The 20,724-nt window shown below is 43.6% G+C and overlaps 1 protein-coding gene across 1 annotated transcript in view; it reads right to left on the reverse strand.

The window, feature by feature from the left end:
* The window catches only part of LIMK2 (LIM domain kinase 2), a 59,166-nt gene that overhangs the window by 37,230 nt on the left and 1,212 nt on the right, over window positions 1–20,724 (reverse strand). Inside the window, exon 2 of the mRNA XM_080822046.1 lies at window positions 9,520–9,619. Within this exon, the coding sequence (XP_080678172.1) occupies window positions 9,520–9,619 (100 nt within the window). The remainder of the gene's footprint in view (window positions 1–9,519; window positions 9,620–20,724) is intronic.

Here is a 20,724-nt window from a genome sequence, read left to right on the forward strand (position 1 = left end):
CATTAGGAACTAGGCAGAAGGTTAGTATCTCCATATTATAGATGAAGAAATTTGGGCACCTGGGTGACTCAGTAGTTAAGCAGCTGCTTTTGGCTCAGGTCATGTTCCCCGTGTCCTGGGATTGAGGCCCGCGTCGGGCTCCCTGCTCAGCGGGAAGCTTGCTTCTCCCTCTCCCACTCCCCCTGGTTGTGTTCCCTCTCTCGATGTCTCTCTCTCTTTGCCGAATAAATAAATAAAATCTTAAAAAAAGATAGATGAAGAAATGAAGCACAGAAGGGGTAAGTAACTTGTCCGGCATGAACAACTAATAAATATGACAGAATCAGGATCTGAACCCAAGCAATCTGGTTCTAGAGTCTGTGCTCTTAACGACCACATGACACTCCTATTACATGTAGATCTAAGTATTTAACCTCCAGAGGACAAATTTCATTTCTAACTTCTTGGAGAATCACCAACCTATTAACCCACTCCCTACCAAAAATTACCCATAAGTAAAAGATACTTTGTAAGTATTCCATTTTTTCCACACTCTTCTTATGTATATCTTTAGCTAATGCTATCCTTCAAAGATTTCTAAAATATAAAAAAAAACAGGGGCACTTGGGTGGCTCAGTAGTTAAGTGTCTGTCTTCGCTCAGGTCATGATCTTGGGGTCCTGGGATAAGCCCCACATCGGGCTCCCTGCTTTGTGGAGTCTGCTTCTCCCTCTTCCTCTGTTCCTCCCCCCTGCTCATGCTTTCTCTCTCTTCAATAAATAAAATACTTAAAATAAATAAATAAAATATTAAAAAACAAATAAATGGGGGTACCTGGGTGGCACAGTAATTTAAGTGTCTAACTCTTGGTTTCAGCTCAGGTTGTGATATTGGGGTCCTGAAATTGAGCCCTGTGTTGGGCTCCATGCTCACCATGGAGTCTGCTTAAGACTCTCTCTCCATCTGCCCCTCCTCTCCCCATGCACTTTCCTCATTCTCTCTCTCTCCCTAATAAATTAAAATATAGTGGCACCTGGATGGCTCAGTCAGGTAAGCATATGGCTCTTGATTTGGGCTCAGGTCATAATCTCAGGGTTGTGGGATTAAGCCCCGTGTTGGGCTCTGCATTGGATATAGAGCCTGCATGAGATTCTCTCTCTCTATCCCTCTCTCCCCCACTAAACTAACAAACAAACTTATGATTTCAATTCAAATTTGTTTGGTCTACAGTAGTTGAACTCATTCTTCCCTCTACCGCTTTTCGCTCCAGTGTTTGTTACTGTCTGGGCAGTACCTACAGAGAAGTATAACTCTGGGTCATCCTTATCTCCTTTAGGGGAAGAAGACAAAGCTTTAACTTCTTGCCTGGACCCTTGCAGGCAATTTTCCAAAAACAACCCAATCTCTGGAACCTACTCCTCTCTGCCACTTACAGTAACTGCAGCCACAGTGGCTGCTAAGGGAAGGATATGGAGAAGGGCAGGGAAAAGCCTCACTTACATCATATCTCTTGGCCACCCCTGGCAATTCATACGACAAATATCTCCCCCATACCAATGATGTGCTCAGTGGTGACACAATGGGGGGCAAAATGTCGCATGGTCCATGACTAGGTTATACTTATAGAATATTAGAGGTCTCAGGATATCATTAAGAAGATGATCAAATGAATAAATGTAAAGTTAAAACCACAAAAAAAGCTTCAAACGGAAGGTCTGTGAAAGCATAGAAGAGGGGCCATGACCTATTCTATTACTATCTCCCTGAGACATCGAAGTAAAGATCTGAAGGTTGAGGAGGAGTTAATTAGGCCGAAAGGGAGTGAGGGCATTCCACACAGAGAGAAGAGCAGGAACAAGGGCCTGTCAGAAGGAAGCAGGGTGTATTCTGGGCCCTGTGAAGAAAAGCAGTGAGACTGGAATAGAGAGAGCAGGAAGTTGTAGGGAGAGGCCAGACCACAAGGGGCTTTGTAGGCCACATTAAGGACTGGTCTTTATCCAAGAGTGCTACCAAGTCATGGAGATATATAAGGATGGAGAGACAGCAGTGTGAAAAAAACGGATTTTTTTTAAGGTCATTCACTCTGGCCACTTTGTGGAGAATGGATTGGGTAGTGTGAGTGACTGCACAGTTAGAAGGCTACTGCAATTATCCAGGTGAGACATGATGGTAGCCTGAACAGGGTGGTGGTAGGAGAAATAGAAAGACATGGACGCATTCAAAATATAATCTGGAGGGGTGCTTGGGTGGCTCAGTGGGTTAAGGCCTCTGCCTTTGGCTCGGGTCATGATCCCAGGGTCCTGGGATCAATATCGAGTCCCAAATCGGGCTCTCTGCTCAGCGGGGAGCCTGCTTCCCCCCCTCTCTCTCTGCCTGCCTCTCTGCCTGCTTGTGATCTCTGTCAAATAAATAAATAAAAAATCTTAAATATATATATATATATGTATATATATATATAAATAATCTGGAGATAAAACTGACAGGTGTGGATATGGGATAAGAGAGAAGAGCTATCAAGAAGCACTTCCAGGTTCTGACTTAGGCGGAGGGGTGGATGGTCGTGCCATTAAACAGGACAGGTTATATTGAAGAGAAGCCAGTTTTGGGAGGAGATTAAAAGTCCAGCTGTGTCTGAGATGTCTGGAAGACACTCAAATGGGCAGGGAAGTTGACAGCAAGACAGACAAGACTAGAGCCCAGTGGAATGGTTCAGACTGTAGATATGAATTTCAGGGTCATCAAAGTGTGGAGGACAACAGAAGCCATAGGTGTGAGTGAGATTGCCTGAGGAGAAACAGAATGTGCCTGGAGAAACAGTAACATTTCAGAGCCAGATAGAGGATAAGCAAACTGGAATGACCAGAAGAATGTGTATGGGAGTGGAAACCAGAACAGTATGGAATGTCATGGAGGCCAAGGGTTTCAAGAGTGACAAAGACAATAATAATAAATGCTAACATCTATTAAATCCCAATACGGCCAGGTACTGTTTGAAGGGCTTTCAATACATGATCAGATTTAATTAGCACAACCTTTTGAGATAAGAAGCATTTCTATTCCTCTTTTCTAGGTGAGAAAACTGGCAAAGAAACTCAAAGTCAGCTGACTAAAGATAAACTAGGATGAAAACCTAAGGAGGCTGACTCCAAACTCATTCACTTGTCTCTACAACCTCTAGTACAATTTGGGAGGTCATGTAATATGAAGCCTGAACAGCAGCCAGTGAATGGACCAATGTGACTGTCCCCTGGAAACTTACCAAGGGAACGCTGTTTCAGGGGAATGAGAATGGAAGCCAGACTAGAGCCTGTTATTAGAAATGCTCCATAATATTTCCTGTTCTTTAGATGTCTGAGGGAGTCAGTTATGAGACAAGGCCACTTTGTTAAATCTGTATCCCCAACATCATCTAATTTGGTGACTTTAATATAGCAAATCATGCTCAAAATTCTATGTGAACTGCTAATGTAAGCAGCACAAAGTTGCCATGTGCTTGCTGCTTGCTGCTAACCCTTTACAACATACCATCCTCCAGTTTTCAGAGTGCTTTCTTATCCATCACCTCTTTGATCCTCACAACTTCTTCATGAGGTGGATTACCTTTACCACATCTTTTTTTTTTTAACTTAGAAAAATTTTTTTTGATTTATTTATTTATTTGACAGAGACAGAGAGCGAGCGAGCACAAGCAGGGGGAGTGGCAGGCAGAGGGAAAGGGAGAAGCAGGCTCCCCGATGAGCAGAGAGCCCCCTGTGGAACTCGATCCCAGGACCCTGGGAGCATGACCTAAGCCAAAGGCAAACACTTAACTGACTGAGCCACCCAGGTGCCCCTACTTTTACCACATCTTATAGATGAGAAACTAAAGCTCACGATGACAAAGGAACTTGCCCAAAGTTACACCGCCAGCCTGGCTCAGCTAAGATTCAAATCCAGCTTCTCTGACTCCAAGTCTACTATTCCTTCTGGGGCATCCCAGTGTTAAGAGGACCCTCTTCAGAGCCAGGGAGACCTGAGTTCAAATGTGTGCGACCCTGAGCAAGTTCTTCTTCCTTTCTGGACCTTGCTGTTTTGTGTAAAATGGGGTTGTAGAATCAGATAATCTAAGTGAAACTCCCAATACAATGCTTAATAAATGTCTGGCATCCATCCCTGGCTCCACTCTACTCCTCTTCATCTCTGCTCCAGACAGTAGCTGTAGGGTTTCTTTGGGATCTTCGTTCTCTCTTCCCAAGGAACAGAGCAGTATTAAGGCATGTTGAAGGTCATATACTGCTGCTATATGCTAGGAGTCCCACTCTGTGTTCATGCTGGACTCCCTCGTGCGGGCAGAGGAAGGCCCAGGTGTTTGTCCTCTGTCAGGCACGCCCCAGTCCCCTGTTTAACAGCCAGCCTTAATGAGTTGCTGGCTGGCTGTTTCCTTAGAGATAAACTAGACAAATAAGCAAACTAAAATCAAAGGCTTGGGTCCATAAATGCAGGAGCAACATCAAAATTACAACAGCAGAGGGCAGGGTTGCTCCATGAACTCCCATGCCAGGAGCCAGAGACCCAGGAGAAACCTAACAGCACTTTTATATGACACTTGAGAGTTCATAAAGCCTTTGAACCAGTACCCTTCAGTGTTATCTGACACCACCAGTGACAGGCAGGGTGAGTGTATTTTATTCTGAAGCTACAGAAGAGGAAACTGAGCTTCAGGGAGGTTAAATGACATGACCATATTCAGGAATGCAGAGACTCTTGTAAGCAAGGAGTTAGAATGCCTGGATTCAAATCTCAGCTATGCTACTTACTAGCTTTGTGACTGTGAGCAAGTAAACTTCATTTCTCTATTTGTAAAATAGGTATGACCAGTACTATAGTTATTACATTGTTATAAGAATTAAGTCATGGGGCACCTGGGTGGCTCAGTGGGTTAAAGCCTCTGCCTTCGGCTCAGGTCATGATCTCAGGGTCCTGGGATTGAGCCCTGCATCGGGCTCTCTGCTCAGCGGGGAGCCTGCTTCCCCCTCTCTCTGCCTGCCTCTCTGCCTACTTGTGATCTCTGTCTGTCAAATACATAAATAAAAAAAATCTTTAAAAAACAACAAAAAAATTAAGTTAGATGGGGCGCCTGGGTGGCTCAGTTGGTTAAGTATCTGACTCTTGGTTTTGGGTCAGATCATGATCTCATGGGTTGTTAGATGGTGCCCCACATCAGGTTCCCTGCTGAGCTTCTCCCTCTCCCTCTCCTTCTGCCACCCTCCCCCCCTACCGCTATCTCTCTCTCTCTGAAATAAATAAATCTTAAAAAAAAAAAAAAAAGAAGAAGAATTAAGTTAGATGATACAAATGCTTAGAACAGTGTCTGGTACATAGTAAACACTCAATAAATGGTAGCCTTACTATAATTATGATGTACTAAGCTTGTTGAGGTTGGGGTGTGGGTGAGAAAATGAGCATGGCTTTCAGCATCACAGAAGCTATCCTCTTGTCACCAGCCCATCACACCACAGTCTCTGACTGCTCATTTTCACCTACCCTGAAGTCACAAATTTAGCAGAAATGGTCTGTTGCCCGATAAAATAATGACAGCTTTATATTTGTATTATTCCTTTTCCAGAGTATAGGCATTAGAAATCACTTCTCAAAAAGAGAAAGCTCAAAGAGTCTGTGCTCATGATCCCATGAAAGGAGGCCTGAAATGTTCCCAGGAGCCTTAAGTATGGAAAATACTTCAGTATCTTCCCTCTGATAATGTCCTTAGGAACCAGGTCAAGCTAGAGAGTCTCAGGTAAGGGCGATAAAGATGAATTAATACAGGCAGTTTTCCCTTTTTCCACAACCCCTCCTCCTTGGCTAAGCACTTTTGATGAGGGTTAAAGGACAATCATCAGAAAACTTGACAAGTTTCTTTGGTTTTCCGACATGCCAAGTCACCATTAAAAACATGCCAGCTCTATACTTTAACCTCAGCTACAAACAACATGCCGTCTGGTTGCCTTCTTGGCCTCCTTCATGGAGAGGAAAACCAGTTCCAGAGAGCTTCAGAAAGAATGGCCCCAATTCTAGAACCAGTGGCACTGCTCAGGGTAAGGGAAGACCAGAGGTACTTAAGAGTCCAAATAGGCCTGTTGGGAAGGCTGCGGAGAAGAGGCAGGAGGGCTACTCAGACAAGCATCCAGGATCAGAAGGATCCTGGCCACATGCCCAACTGCACCAGACTATGCTACTTCCAGGAGGTTGTCAGCTGGCCTCTGCTGTACAGTCCCAGGTTCCAGCCTTCAGTGACTTCCTATTGTCCCAGGCACTTGAGAATCTGGCGGAAGTGTATCAGAGGCAGGATTACAGACCGGCTACAGATGAGAGGGATGGGGTAATATAAGGAGAAGGTGAAGGGAGGAGAGTTTGGGCCAAACCCCAGCAATTTCTCCATTGAATACCCAGCTCCGCCCTGTGACTAGAAAAACAAAGGTGTGGGGGAAGGGGAAAAGAAAAGTCATTTCCTTTATTGTAACTAACTCAACTTGGTAAGAGCGAGGCTGGAAGGGAGTCATGAAAAATGAACTTCTTTGGGTACCATGCAGGGAAGAGGGTCCTGCTTTTAGCAGGTCTGTGCCTAGACACTGTATTTATCAGAGAATTTAAAAGACATTCAGCTGATGCCTCATGATCCTTATAACCAGGTTATTTCTGGGGTCAGATACAGTTGTTCCCAGCCCTGTAGATCTTTCTCCAATCTGGGCAAAAGTCAGTTGGCTCCAAAGCAGCCTGTCTCCCCAGGGCAAATTACCAGGCTCTGTCTGAGGACTTCATGTCATCCAGTTTTTGAGGGAAAGCTCAGGAGTCAGGAAATGCGCTCCTTCAATAGAGCTGGATTAGAGAGACTCTGTTCTTTTTTTTAAGATTTTTTTTTATTTACTTATTTGACAGATCACAAGTAGGCAGAGAGGCAGGCAGAGAGAGAAGGGAGGAAGCAGGCTCCCCGCTGAGCAGAGAGCCTGATGCAGGGCTCCATCCCAGGACGCTGGGATCATGACCTGAGCCGAAGGCAGAGGCCTAAACCACTGAGCCACCCAGGTGCCCCGAGAGACTCTGTTCTTGAGACAAAGATATAACTAGGAGACCTACCCCAGATACTCTACTTCCCCACAGGCATGATCTTCCGTGTAACTATGCCAGGGTAGTTCAAAGTTAACCTTAATCTCTGAGGCTCCACATTAGAAGACCAATGGGTGTGTATTAAGAGAAATAAATGCATGCACGTAGGTGTATACAGACACACTCAAAATATAATGTAAAGTGACAGCTACTGAATATTATGGGAGTTCTATGTGTCAGATGCTATGCTGAGCACTTTATATAGATTATCACATTTAATCCTCCCTGACAGCCTGTGGGATGAGTACGTATCTCCATTTTATAGATGAGATGCCTAATGCTCAGGGCAGTCACCCAAGGACAGTTAATAAATTGCAAAGCCAGGATTTGAAACCAGACAGTCTCATTCCAGAACCCGCACTCATCCACCAGGATCACGTACCTTACTTTTTTCTGAACATGTATGTGCATATATGTTTTTCTCTCCACCCCTCACTCTGACATACACACACACACACACACACACACGTTCCCTAACAAACTAGCATCTAATTAGACCTAAGACTTCAATTCTTTTTTCTTTTTTTAAAAAAGATTTTATTTATTTATTTGACAGTGAGAGACAGAGAGGAAAACACAAGCAGGGGGAGTGGGAGAGGAAGAAGGAGGCTCCCCGCTGAGCAGGGAGCCCATGCAGGCTCGATCCCAGGACCTGATCTATCATGACCTGAGCTGAAGGCAGATGTTTAACAACTGAGCCACCCAGGTGCCCCGACTTCAGTTCTAAGGTCAACTCTGGTCATCCATGACCTGTCTTTGTAACTCTTTTTGTCTTGTTGGTTTCAGGCCTCTCAACGGTGATATGAAGGGTTATATCACACAATAGATGGTCTCTTCTGGTTCTGAATTTCTTTAGTGTTCAGAGAATCCAGAAATCCCAAAAATTAACTTGTTCTACCCTGTCCTGGTTATTTTGGATAGAAAATATTAACATAGGGCGCCTGGGTGGCTCAAGTTGGTTAAGTGACTGCCTTCGGCTCAGGTCATGATCCTGGAGTCTCTGGCTCCCCGCTCAGCAGGGAGTCTGCTTCTCCCTCTGACCCTCCCCTTTCTCATGCTCTCTCTCTCTCTCCCATTCTCTCAAATAAATAAATAAATAAATAAAAAGAAAGAAAGAAAGAAAGAAAGAAAAGAAAAAGAAAATGTTAACACAAATAGGAAAAAAGCAGGAATAAATACGACTATATGGGTTAGGTGCCAAGGTGAGCCCTGGCCTAGAAACTCATTAGGATTCGCTTCAGCTCTAAATGAAAGGGCAAGTCAAAGGCTTTATCTGTTGGTCCCTTATATTTCTCACATTTTTGCTCCAGCCCTTACTAAGAATCAACTTCCCTGAGGGTAAAAGGAAGAATCAAAGCAATTAGATCCACAGAGAAGACTGGAGAGCCCAGAGTTTGAGTTGAAAGGGCAGAAAAATGCAGTTCCTCCCTAGCTCTTCCAGAGGCCAGAGCTCTCCAGGCCAAACCCCCCACATGGTTCCTGGGTGGAGGCAAGTGCTTAAAGGTCAATAACATTACTTGATATCAGCATGGGGGATGCTTTGTAACATGAGCTGTGTGTGGGAGCTGGAATCTATATCACTTGGTGCCTGTCTACAGTCTGTCCCATTCTAAAGATGTGAGCAACAGCCCTACCACTTTAGACCACGGGGGCACACATGCCCACCCAGCCTCCAGTGTGGAATGACTGTAGGCCAGGCACTGTTTTATGTTCTGGAGAATGCAGACAGGCTCCCACTCTTGAAGATTCCAGTCTCACAGGGGAAAGAAATAACCATTCAGTGGGTGCCTTCCATGAGCTGGGCCCTTGGCATATATTATTTCATTCGATCTCAACAATTCTATGAGATAAATTTTTAACATCCATGTTTTCCTGATGAGAAAACTGAGTCTCAGACAACAGGAACAAATCCAACTTTAAAGTCTCTTGTTATTTCTAAGAAACAGAGCTGCCTTCAAATAATAATCTAAGAACTAAAATAAAATTAAATAACAAAAAGCAGGAAACTAGGGAGGCATCCTGCGGTGAAGGGCTGACTCTGTCAACTGCACTAAAAACAACCCTTGAGGCACCTGCATAATGAGTAGTGTAGCTGTGGGAAACTCATTCTTTCTGGGTCTTAGTTTCCTCCTCTGTAAAGTGAGGGTGGTGCTGGGACACCTTGGAGAGGCTGCTCCCACTGCTTCACCCTACTTCTAGCTGTACCCAGCCCATTTGTGACTTTCACTTTCACACCAGACATTTGCTCACGTGCTCTTCCTTGGCACGTCCCTCCCCCTCCCCTCAACCCACGCCAAAATGGGAACTCTCAAGTCAGAAACTTGTTTTTGTATTTTCCAGAACATGAAGTAGTGGCTGGCCTGTAGTACACTGGCAAAGACAGGACAGACCCACTTACCGGAAGCAAGAGCTGTGCCAGGCTTCGTTGACAGTCCTGTACCGCCTCTGGCTTGGAGAGACATGGTCCCCACAGCCCCGACACTTCCAGGTATCTTCACCTGCACACAAAACCAGGGAGTTTAGAGGCCCAAAGTAGCAGGAGGTACAGGACAGGATTCCTATCATGCAGAATAAGACTGAGTAATGGACTTACAATGAAAGGGCTGGCTAGTGCTCTGATAAATGCATAATTCCCCCCTCCACAAGTTCTCTGGGAAGCACTTATCCAGCCTGCTCATCACCCCAGGGACAGGAATTCATGGCCTTAAAAGTTGAGTCACATGAAAAAGTGCTCAACATCACTTAGCATCAGGGAAACAGAAATCAAAACCACAGTGAGATGCTACCTCACACCAGTCAGAAAGGCTAAAATTAACAAGTCAGGAAATGACAGATGTTGGCAAGGATGCAGAGAAAGGGGAACCTTCGTACACTGTTGGTGGGAATGCAAGCTGGTGTAGCCACTCTGGAAAACAGCATGGAGGTTCCTCAAAAAGTTGAAAATAGAGCTACCCTACGACCCAGCAATCGCACTACTGGGTATTTACCCTAAAGATACAAATGTAGTGATCCGAAGGGGCATGTGCACCTGAATGTTTATAGCAGCAATGTCTACAATAGCCAAACTATGGAAGAAACCTAGATGTCCACCAACAGATGAATGGTTAAAGGAAATGTGGTGCGCGCGCACACACACACACACACACACACACAGGAATACTATGCAGCCATCAAAAGATGAAATCTTGCCATTTACAACGACGTGGAAGGAACTAGAGGATATTATGCTAAGTGAAATAAGTCAATCAGAGAAAGGCAATTATCATATGATCTCTCTGATATGAGGAATCTGAGTTTGAGGCAGGGCGGGGCATCGTGGGGGGAAGGGAGGGTGAAAAATGAAACAAGATGGGACCGGAGAAGGAGACAAACCATAACAGACTCTTAATCTCATGCAACAAACCAAGGGTTGCTGGGGGGTTGTGGGGAGGGATAGGGTGTCTGGGTTATGGACATTGGGGAGGGTATGTGCTACGGTGAGTGCTGTGAACTGTGTAAGACTGAGGATTCACAGACCTGTACCCCTGAAGCAAATAATACATTATATGTTAATTTAAAAAAAAAGTTGAGTCTCATTCCATCTTCTAGAAATGTTCTGATTGTTCCTTTTTTCCACAGAAACAAAACCTGCCTTTTCCTAGAATTTCAGCCCTTGCTTATTATAGCTCTGAGTAGATAAAATGAACAAGGTCTCTTTTTTTTCAGGGTCAGGCCTTCCTATGACTATTCCCAGTCAGCACCCAGAAAAACTTCTCTGGGTTAAACATGTTATTGCCTTTTCCTATTCCTCAAAAGCTCTGGTTGTATAGCTATTCCATCACTGAGTCCAGGAGCTCATTCATTCAACCAACATCATGGGTCCTCTTACTGGACCCATGGGTCCTCTCCAAGTTCTATGTTGGAGACTCCTGGATAACATCATCTCTGATCTTCAAGGAGCAAATCCACTGAAAAGGAATCCTTCTCCCACATTGTAATTTTTCCCTTACATGTTATTGCAGAGTTAGAAGCAAAGTGCTATTTTAGTTTGGAGAAAGGAGTTATGGGTATAGAAGGGAAAGAACATTTAATGAACACTTCCTATATACCAAGGCTTGTGCTAGGTGCTTTCAGAGACCCAATCTCATTTAATTCTCAAAACGATCCTGTGAAACAGGTATTAAATTTATTCTAGGGGTGGGAGACTTGAAACCCAGGGCTAGGGGGTGTCAGGCCAAGCAGCAGATCCAGCATTCCAACTCGGGCCCAGCTCATACTAAAGTGCATGCTCTTTCCACTCACTCTACCATGTTGATTCCTGCTCATTCCACTTAGCGAAGTTACGAAAGTCTTTGTAAGGGAAGCTAATACTTGAGCTAAACCTTGAAGGATGGAGAAGATTTGCCTGAGGCTGAGTAAAGACAGGGAAGGGCTGTGTAGGCTGAGAGGTTAGCATGCGCTGTAACACAGAGTGAATCCACGTCCCTCCAAAAAGGACAAAACACAATATGCCTGCTGTGGCTCAGATACCAACTCCTTGAAATAAAGAAGGCAGCTGAGATCAAGCTGTGGTACCTGACTCAGCCCTAGAAAGCAGGACAAGGTTGTTACAAAACTCCCTTGTATGCTCCGTGTATGCAGCTTTGTTCTCTCTGGGTAACTCCAGACTGCCACAGGCACGGTGACAGTCACTGAACCCTGTTTCACAGGCACAGGGGTCATGAATAGACAATGCACAGCTCCAGACACTTCAAGATTGCTCAGCAGCATTCTGGGACAGCCAGGACACAGGCAGCTTAAACAAGCTGGCAGAAAGCTTTAAAACCTTGACCCACCAGTTCCTCTCCTCCAGTTCCACAGCGGTAAGACATATATGCCCATCACCACATGAATCTAAAAATTCTCAGACTCTCAAGAGGGCCCTTTTTGGTTTTTTGGGTGGCAGTGACCCAGAGAATGCACTACTATCCTCACAAACTCAAAGGTACAAAGTCTGAGAGACTTACTCAAATTGGGTTATGGATAGTGCACAAGCAATGAATTTGTAAGGTTATCTTTTCTTTTTAAAATTATTTATTTATTTATTTGAGAGAGAGAGAGAGAGAGAAATAGATAGAGCGCAGAGCCAGTGAGAGAGAACACAAGTGGAATGGGGAGGGGCAGAAGGAGAGGGAGCAGCTGACTTCCCTGCTGAGCAGGGAGCCCGATCTGGGACTCGATCCCAGGACCCTGGGATCATGACCTGAGCCGAAGGCAGATGCTTAACAACTGAGCCACCCAGGCACCCCTGTAAGAAGGTTTCAATGAAGACAGACGTCCAAATGAATCTTCCAAGTTATAGGGGTACAGGTTTGAAATGTTTTTGGAACTCTTAAAGGGAAGGGTTTTTAGGTCAGTTTGTGAACTATTTTGTTCTATCCCCAGCAAATCTCATTATTTTAAGCCACATTGTTTCTAATTTTTATTTTTTAACCCAAAGGAATGGTCTCTAACTTGACCATCCACTTACTCAACAATTCAGCATCTTGGCCCTGAATGACTTCTGGCTATTTACAAAATTCAAAAATGATCAGGACTTTCCACTATGAGGATATTTAAGATAACTTGTTATTGACACACCCTCCAGAACCTGCCCTTTCTTGTCTTGAGAAACCCAAAGCCATCCACCAACACTTATTTAGCACCTGCTCTGTGCTAAGCTCTAGGGGCATAACTCCAGACTGCCTTTGGCTTAGGTCATGCTCCCAGGGTCCTGGGATTGAGCTCCACCTCAAGCTGTCTACTCAGTGAGGAGCCTGCTTCTCCCTCTCCCTCTGCCTGTCGCTTCCCCTCCTTGTGTTCTCTCTTTCTCTGTCAAAAGAATAGGTAAAATCTTTTAAAAAATATATCTAGGTTAAATCTCTTTCTCATTTGCTGCTCTTTCCCAACAAGACACATAGTTGGCATGGAATAAATATTTGCTGAAAGAATGACCAAAGTGTGTCCATTCAATTTAGCAATAAGTGGTCACTTTGACACTCAGTGAGACAGTTTCAGAGAAATGGTGGGGGCGGAAGTCAGATTGCAGTAAGTGGGAAGTGAGGAAATGAGGGCAGTGATGTGTAGATAACTTTTTTAATACGTGTAGCTGTGAAGAGGAGAAGGGTGGTAGCTCAAGCAGAAAACAGGGTCCAGATTTTTTTTTTTAATGGGAAAGACTTGAACTAATATAAATGATAACTAGAAGGAGCCAATGGAGAAGGGAGTAGTGGTAGAGATAACAGAAAGTGCACATCTTCTGAGAGATGGGATAGGATAGACTCTAGAACAGGAGCGCCATACGAAACAGTTGAGCCTTTCTTCTGTAGACACTGGGAAGTCTGGGTGAGCCAGCTAAGACTGTGCTGTAGACAGGGAAAAGAAGTGAAAGACCTGAACTCAGGCTGTGGTGAAGGACAGGGAAGGACTGGAGAGACATTTGGAAGGGGGAACCAGGTGGGTATGAGAGAAGGGAGTAGTATAATATTAAAGGAATGAATGGCCCTCTACAACGTGGCTTCTCACATCCGTTACAAAGGGATGCTCTAATCACATCTTTTTTTAAAAGATTTTATTTATTTATGTGACAGAAAGAGAGATCACAAGTAGGCAGAGAAGCAGGCAAAGAGAGAAGGGGAAGCAGGCTCCCTGCTGAGCAGAGAGCCTGATGTGGGCCTCGATCCCAGGACCCTGAGACCATGACCGGAGCCCAAGGCAGAGGCTTAACCCACTGAACCATCCAGGCACCCCACTAATCACATCTTGATCTATTTTCTGTTTCTGCTGCACACATTCATGTTCTTGCATACTGACATTCACATCTCAAGCTATTGGGTGTTTAAGATACTTTACTGTCCCTTTCCTTAATCAAACTTCTATCCCCCTTTGATGGTCCCCCAGAAGGGGACTTTTTTCACTTTGTCTATACCTGTTTTATATCATTTGTTTTGTGATTATAGTTCATTATGTTTCATTATGTTTCGTTCCCTCCCACTCTCTGTTCTCCATCCCCACTCCTAGATCTAAGGGACAAAGGCTGCATCTTGACCATCTTCAAATCTCCTGAGCCTAGCATAAAACCTGAAGCAGAACAGACACTCCTTTGTGTGGCAAATCCAACTGAAAAGTTGGACCAACTGCCAACTCCAAAGGTAATTTCCAAAGATAAACTTCAATAGTCAGAGGAATGATTCCATTGAATAAGGGTTTGGGCTCTCAGGATAACTACCTATGGGTAAAGTCACATGTAGATGCACAGGCCTCAGTTTTTCTGTTGAGCATTCACACTGTTTTTCAGTTAAGTACCTGAGCAAGAGGGGCACCTGGGTGGCTCAGTGGGTTTAAGCCTCTGCCTTGGCTCAGGTCATGATCTCAGGGTCCTGGGATGAGTCTGGCATCAGGCTCTCTGGTCAGCGGGGAGTCTTTCTGCCTGCCTCTCTGCCTACTTTTGATCTCTGTCTGTCAAATAAATAAATAAAATCTTAAAAAAAAAAAAAAGTACCTGAGCAAGAATATTCACCCAAAGCCTTCAGCTTCTCAAGCCCAGATACTCTTTAAAAAAAAACTCTTGGCTTCTTCAGCTCTCTACAGCCCTGAAAGTTGATGATCTTAACTCTCTTACAACTTTTTTTTTTTTTAAGTAGACTCTACACCCAACGTGGGGCTCAAACTCACAACCCTAAGATCAAGACCTGCATCCACCCCCAGCTGAGCCAGTCAGGTGCCCCAACCCTTTTACGACCTTTATTCTAAGGAATGCAAGAGAAATATAATAATACAAAGTCCTGGAGATTTCTGTGAGTCCCAGTGAAAGACCAATCCAGAGTCCAGTCTGCCCGGAAAATATTTCATCTAGGAAAATACCTCATTGCACCAGGACCTTCACCCTCTACTTCTACAATATTTACTTCTCATATTTGCAGACTTATCAACCGTGCCTACTGATTGTCAGAGGCCAGAAAAGGAGTTTGACAAATTAAATGTCCCCAGCAGCCTCAAAACAATAAGGGGCCCTTATTAGTAGTTTAATAATCAGAAAATGATTTCACAGTTCTTATTGCAATTTGTTGCTTTTAAGAAGTTATATGTGTGCAACGCAAAGAGGGTGAGAATTACAATAAATGGCTCATTACTAAGGTTCTCACCTTCAGGATCTTTTGAATCCTGGCATAAAATACATTTAGTTAAAAAATACATACATATAGGGGCGCCTGGGTGGCTCAGTGGGTTAAAGCCTCTGCCTTCGGCTCAGGTCATGATCCCAGGGTCCTGGGATCGAGCCCCGCATCGGGCTCTCTGCTCAGCGGGGAGCCTGCTTCCCTCTGTCTCTGCCTGCCTCTCTGCCTACTTGTGATCTCTTTCTCTCTGTCAAATAAATAAATAAAATCTTTAAAAAAAAATACATACATATATTCAGCTTATATACACTTCTCTCTCCCGCCTTAATAATTGGTGATGTGGCCTCAAATAATCTCTGAATCCACTGGGGCAGGCAGTAGGATGACAGGAAGGTAAGGCTAGAAGGGCCTTTAAAAATCATCTACTCTAGTCCAGTCTTTCTATTTTTCTGAAAGAAAAATGGATTTGAAGAAGGAAACTCGAGTTGCCTAACCATCAGAAAGCTGGTCCAGGAGGGGCTCAAATCCAAGTTCTGAAACTACCAGACCAGTTGCATTTTTATTATCGTATACAGCCTCAGACAAGTTAGGACTTGCTTAAGACTACACAGTTATTCAGTGGAAGGCCTCAGCCTGGTACCCCAGATGAGTGCCAGCGCATTTCTCACAAGACACTAACGTTCACCTTAATCTTGGTCTAAGAACTGGGTTTCTGCAAACTAGCCCTTTTCAGACTTCAAAGTGGTGAGAAAATTCCAGGTACTGAAAGCTCATGAGACCATAAAGCCTAGCCTGAACCAACACGCACTGACCCAATCCTTTCATTTGAGAAAAATCTTTGATGCTTCTCATGTTCCACTAGACAATGAGAACCAGGAACAAAACCCAGCCAGTTCAGTGCAGCACAAAACAACTTGTATGGTAACTGCTGTGCTCCCTGGGAACTGGCAGGTCGGGTGTATAAATCCCACTTGTCCCAGGATAAAGCAGGAAGCAGAGGGGCAGGGCAACAACTGGTAGGGATCAGCCAAAAGAGAAAAGATCACACCTTAATGAAGTGAGTACCAACAAGACTAACAGTATGATTAACATTCCTCTAGATACTCTCCTTTATATCCCAAAGGGTTTTCCTCCTCACTAGCTTACCAACTATTACCAAGTGTCTATGGAAAAAAAGATTAGATGATTTATTAACATATAGTGTATTATTAGCCCCAGGGGTACAGGTCTGTGAATCGCCAAGTTTACACACTTCACAGCACTCACCATAGCACATACCTTCCCCAATGTCCATAACCCCACCACCCTCTTCCTCCCCCCGGGCAAGGATTAGATGATTTTTAAAGGAGCTTCTGGACTTCTCCAAACCTTATATTTCTCCTTCATAAGAGGAGGGATCAAATTATTCCTTCTAGCTCTCAGTTGGTGACACCAAACCGGGGGACTCTCATTTTTTGGCTTAAGACACATACATATCTCAGAAGGTTTCATTCTTGCTGTTGTTTCCATCTACCTTTTATTTTATTAGGAAAACTTTGTAAGGGTCAAGAAGAAGAGCAGGAGCTAGACCTAGGTTTGAAACCTGGTTCTGTGTCCTTGGGCAAATTATTAAACCTCTCTGAACTTGTTCCTTAATCTTTAAAAAGAGGATAACCACCTACCTTACAGGATTACCAAGAAGATGAAGAGAAATAACTTAATGTATGTGAAAATACCTCCTGCGGTGCCTGGCACTTAGTTGGCAACTGAAAGCTTTTCTTTTTTTCCTTCATGTATATCTAGAGAGTTGGCGAGGGAAAAGGTTGAGTTGAATTACACTAACCTCTAAGATCTGAAGGAAATGTTTTCTTTTCTTTTCTTTTTTTTAAAAGATTTTATTTATTTATTTGACAGAGAGAGATCACAAGTAGGCAGAGAAGCAGGCAGAGAGAGAGGAGGAAGCAGGCTCCCCGCTGAGCAGAGAGCCCGATGCGGGGCTCGATCCCAGGACCCTGAGACCATGACCTGAGCCGAAGGCAGAGGCTTTAACCAACTGAGCCACCCAGGCGCCCTTGAAGGAAATGTTTTCAAAACAAATTCAACAAATGTTTTCTACGTGCCCGTGTGCAAGACAAAGACTAGGTCATGAACTTCTGGGGCCCTTGGTGAGTAGTCATGGAGTGTAAGAGACAAGGATGTGTACAGAAATAACACATGTCAGAGAGGGACAAACTAGGTGCTGAGAGCAGCGCAAACTTGGTAGAGTAATAAGACACTTGGTAGGGAAACAAATGAGACAGATGGTTCCTGTGGCTTTCTAGCGCTCAGGTTCTCCTTTCCAACCATAAGTCTCCTTAACTGTGAATGAATAGGCATTTTCTTATCTGGGGGAAGGCATTTTCTTATCAGAGAACTGGTTAACCAATTAATATGTTCCCGAACAGCAGTTTTCTACCTATTGTCAATGATATGGGGAAAAACCAACTACTTCTGAGTCCTTATAATTGGACAATGGTGTCCTAAGCACATGTGAGCATAAATTAATAGAATATAAAGATCCTATAAGACAAAGACTCATACTGAAGGACTATTACTGTTCCCATTTTATGAAGATGAAGCTGAAAAGCTCAACTAACAAGTGTTAGAGCTGGGTTTAGACCACAGGTCTGCTAACTCCAAAGTCTATGTGTTTAACTATATTTTAGATTTTCTTTCCTAGAATAAAGAAATTACAGGCAGAAAGACTTGACAATAAAATGCCAAGGTAGATGCTCAAGGAATACTCTAATGGAACTAGACAATGGTTCCATGTTCTAGCTCCTGCTGGATATATATTAATAGGTAAAAGAGTCTAATTCTTGTTACTATATAAACAAAGGTTAAGAGTGAGAAGGCTGACAGGCTTGTAAAAGAATCCTAGAGCTCCAGGTCCTCTCACTGAAACGCCAAAGTGATACAGCACCCCTTCCTAATATGCCCCTGAACCCTAGCCCTTTCCAGGTTTGCACTGATCAAAAGCCAGCTCTGCAATGGTAATCAGCTCAGCCTCCAGAAGACATGGAAAACCTAATAGAGCCCTTTGAACATGATGGGTTTCTTTTTAGCTTTAAAACTTTGTGGTCCTCTTGGACCCTATGTTGCTCCCTCCATCCCATATCCATGGCATCCAAGTCACCCTGCCCTGCCCAACATGAGGTAATTCCTATGGTCTGTGCCTTCCTCCCCATTCCTGTCACTAACACCTAAATTCAGGGCCCACTGTACCCACCCCCAGATTAATGCCTTCCTCAGCCTTGTCCAATCCATCATGACCACCAAAGTCAGATTTATAGTCTAAAAATAAAATACATCATGACTCTCCCAGCCTCTAAGCCTATGGTCTCTACAAATTCCACAAGTCTAGCATTAAACCCTGCACGTCTGGCTTTACCTACCCTCTCAGCTTTATCTTTCACTTCCTATAATTTCCCCATTTGTGCATTCTGGCCTCTACCACACCTATCAATTCACTATCCCTTGTGAAAACTTTGAAACTTGCCCAGCTAAGCATCCTACTTCCAGTTTCTTCCCTACCAGGATATCATACTCCACTCCACCCTCCACACCACTTTTAATCTACCTAACACTTCACAAATTTTACCTCAAATTTTGGTCAGCATTTCCTGACCAGATCTGGTAGCCACCCTGGATATCTTGCTTTTCTTCAAACATGCCAAGCACATTCCTGGCTCAAGGCCGTGGCTCATTCCCTTTTATTCTCTCTGCCTAAAACGTTCCTCCCACAGATATCCAAATTGCTCACTCCCTTGCTTCATTTCTCACTTAGATGTCATTAACCAGGGAGTCTTCCCTGACCTCCCACTATCCCTGACTTTATCCTACTTTCTTTCTCTTCAGAGCATTTATCACTGATGTTTAATATTCATATATTTACATATTGTCTATCTCTCCCACCAGAACATACTCTCCATTAGGGAAGGGATTTGGTCTGTTTAGTTTCCTGCTGATTTCACCAGGGCCTAGAAATGCTTGGCACATAGTATGAATTCAATATATATTTGTTGGGATAGATGTATGAATAGAGTTCTCCCCTACCTTTGAAATTCTATAATGTTATCACATACAGGCTTTCTTTCTTTCTTTCTTTCTTTAAGATATTTAATTTGACAGAGAGAGAGATAGTGAAAGGGACAAACCACATATTATTGATTTCCACAAATATTTATTACGGACTTTTTGTGTGCCAGACTCTTTACCTCAAGCAGCTAGAATATCAGAAAGAGCACTGGAGGAGAAATCCTAGGTTAGTCCTGCCTCTACCATTAGTTGAGTGACCCTTGACAAATCCATTTTTCTCCCTGGGTTTCTTCATACGTAAAACAAGGAGAGTTACATTATCTCAAGTCTCTCCTGGCTCTAGCATCTGTTAAAATTTATAAGAGGTAAAACATGGCCCAGCTCAGTGCCTTAGACATCACAGGTACTCAGTAAATATTTGGTTTCTTTGTTGTTGATTCTCCCGTTACACAGGAATCTGAGTAGTCTTGGAACTGTTTAGACAGAACAAGTAAAAGTTTAAGCCCCACTTCCTTCTCTGACTCCATGGGACAACCTCATTCTGGTGTTTGTGATAATAAAGGATTCTGGTGTTTGTGAGAGGACAAAGCACTGAATTTGAAGTTGGAAAATATGAACTCTGACCACTGCCATTTATTTGGCTACAGAACCTTGAACAAGTCATTTCTGAGCCTGAGTCTCCCCACACATAAAAAAAAAGTCATATTGGCCTACTCTCAACTCTTCAAAGGCACCTTTTTATGCTGTTACATCTACTTGGAATGTTCTTTGTCCTTTCTTTGTTGGACTAATTTCTACTTATCCTCAAGGACCAGCATAAATTTGCTTTATTCACTCTCCAACCCCTTACTCTTACAGCATTTACCTCCATTGTTTATCTCAATTATTATAGCATTTATTTCCATTGTTACCTCAATTATTTACTATCTGTTTCTAGAACTGTAACCACCATAAAGGCAAGGACTGTGTCCATTATACTACTTTATAGTAGTATATATAGTCCATTATAGCCCATTATACTACTCAACGCTCGCTTAAGTGCATGGCACAGAAGTATCCAACAAATATTTTTATGGACAAATGTCTAAGCTAATGCACCTAAACACTTTAATACCTCTAGAAAGCTTTTGGTTCACTCAGAGAATCTAATAAACACTATCACCCTCTAGGATCTTTTACAAGTTTCTGTGAATCAAGGTTCAAAACAGGGAATGTACATAGAGGTTAGAAAAGTCACTGGAAATCATTTGAGCTGAAGAACTCTGGAAGCTAAAAAAAAAAAAATCAGAGAAAGGGACAGGGGATATTTATACCCCAGCCCTCTTGCTCCAGAAGCCTATTATCAAGAATGAGAAGAAAAATCCCATGCTTCCATGGTGAGGAAGTGACCCACTGGTGGCCTGGTCCTTGTATTCAGGATGGAGGAAGTGACT

This window comes from Martes martes, assembly GCF_963455335.1.
Source record: "Martes martes genome assembly, chromosome: 13".
In the NCBI taxonomy this organism is placed as follows: domain Eukaryota; kingdom Metazoa; phylum Chordata; class Mammalia; order Carnivora; family Mustelidae; genus Martes; species Martes martes.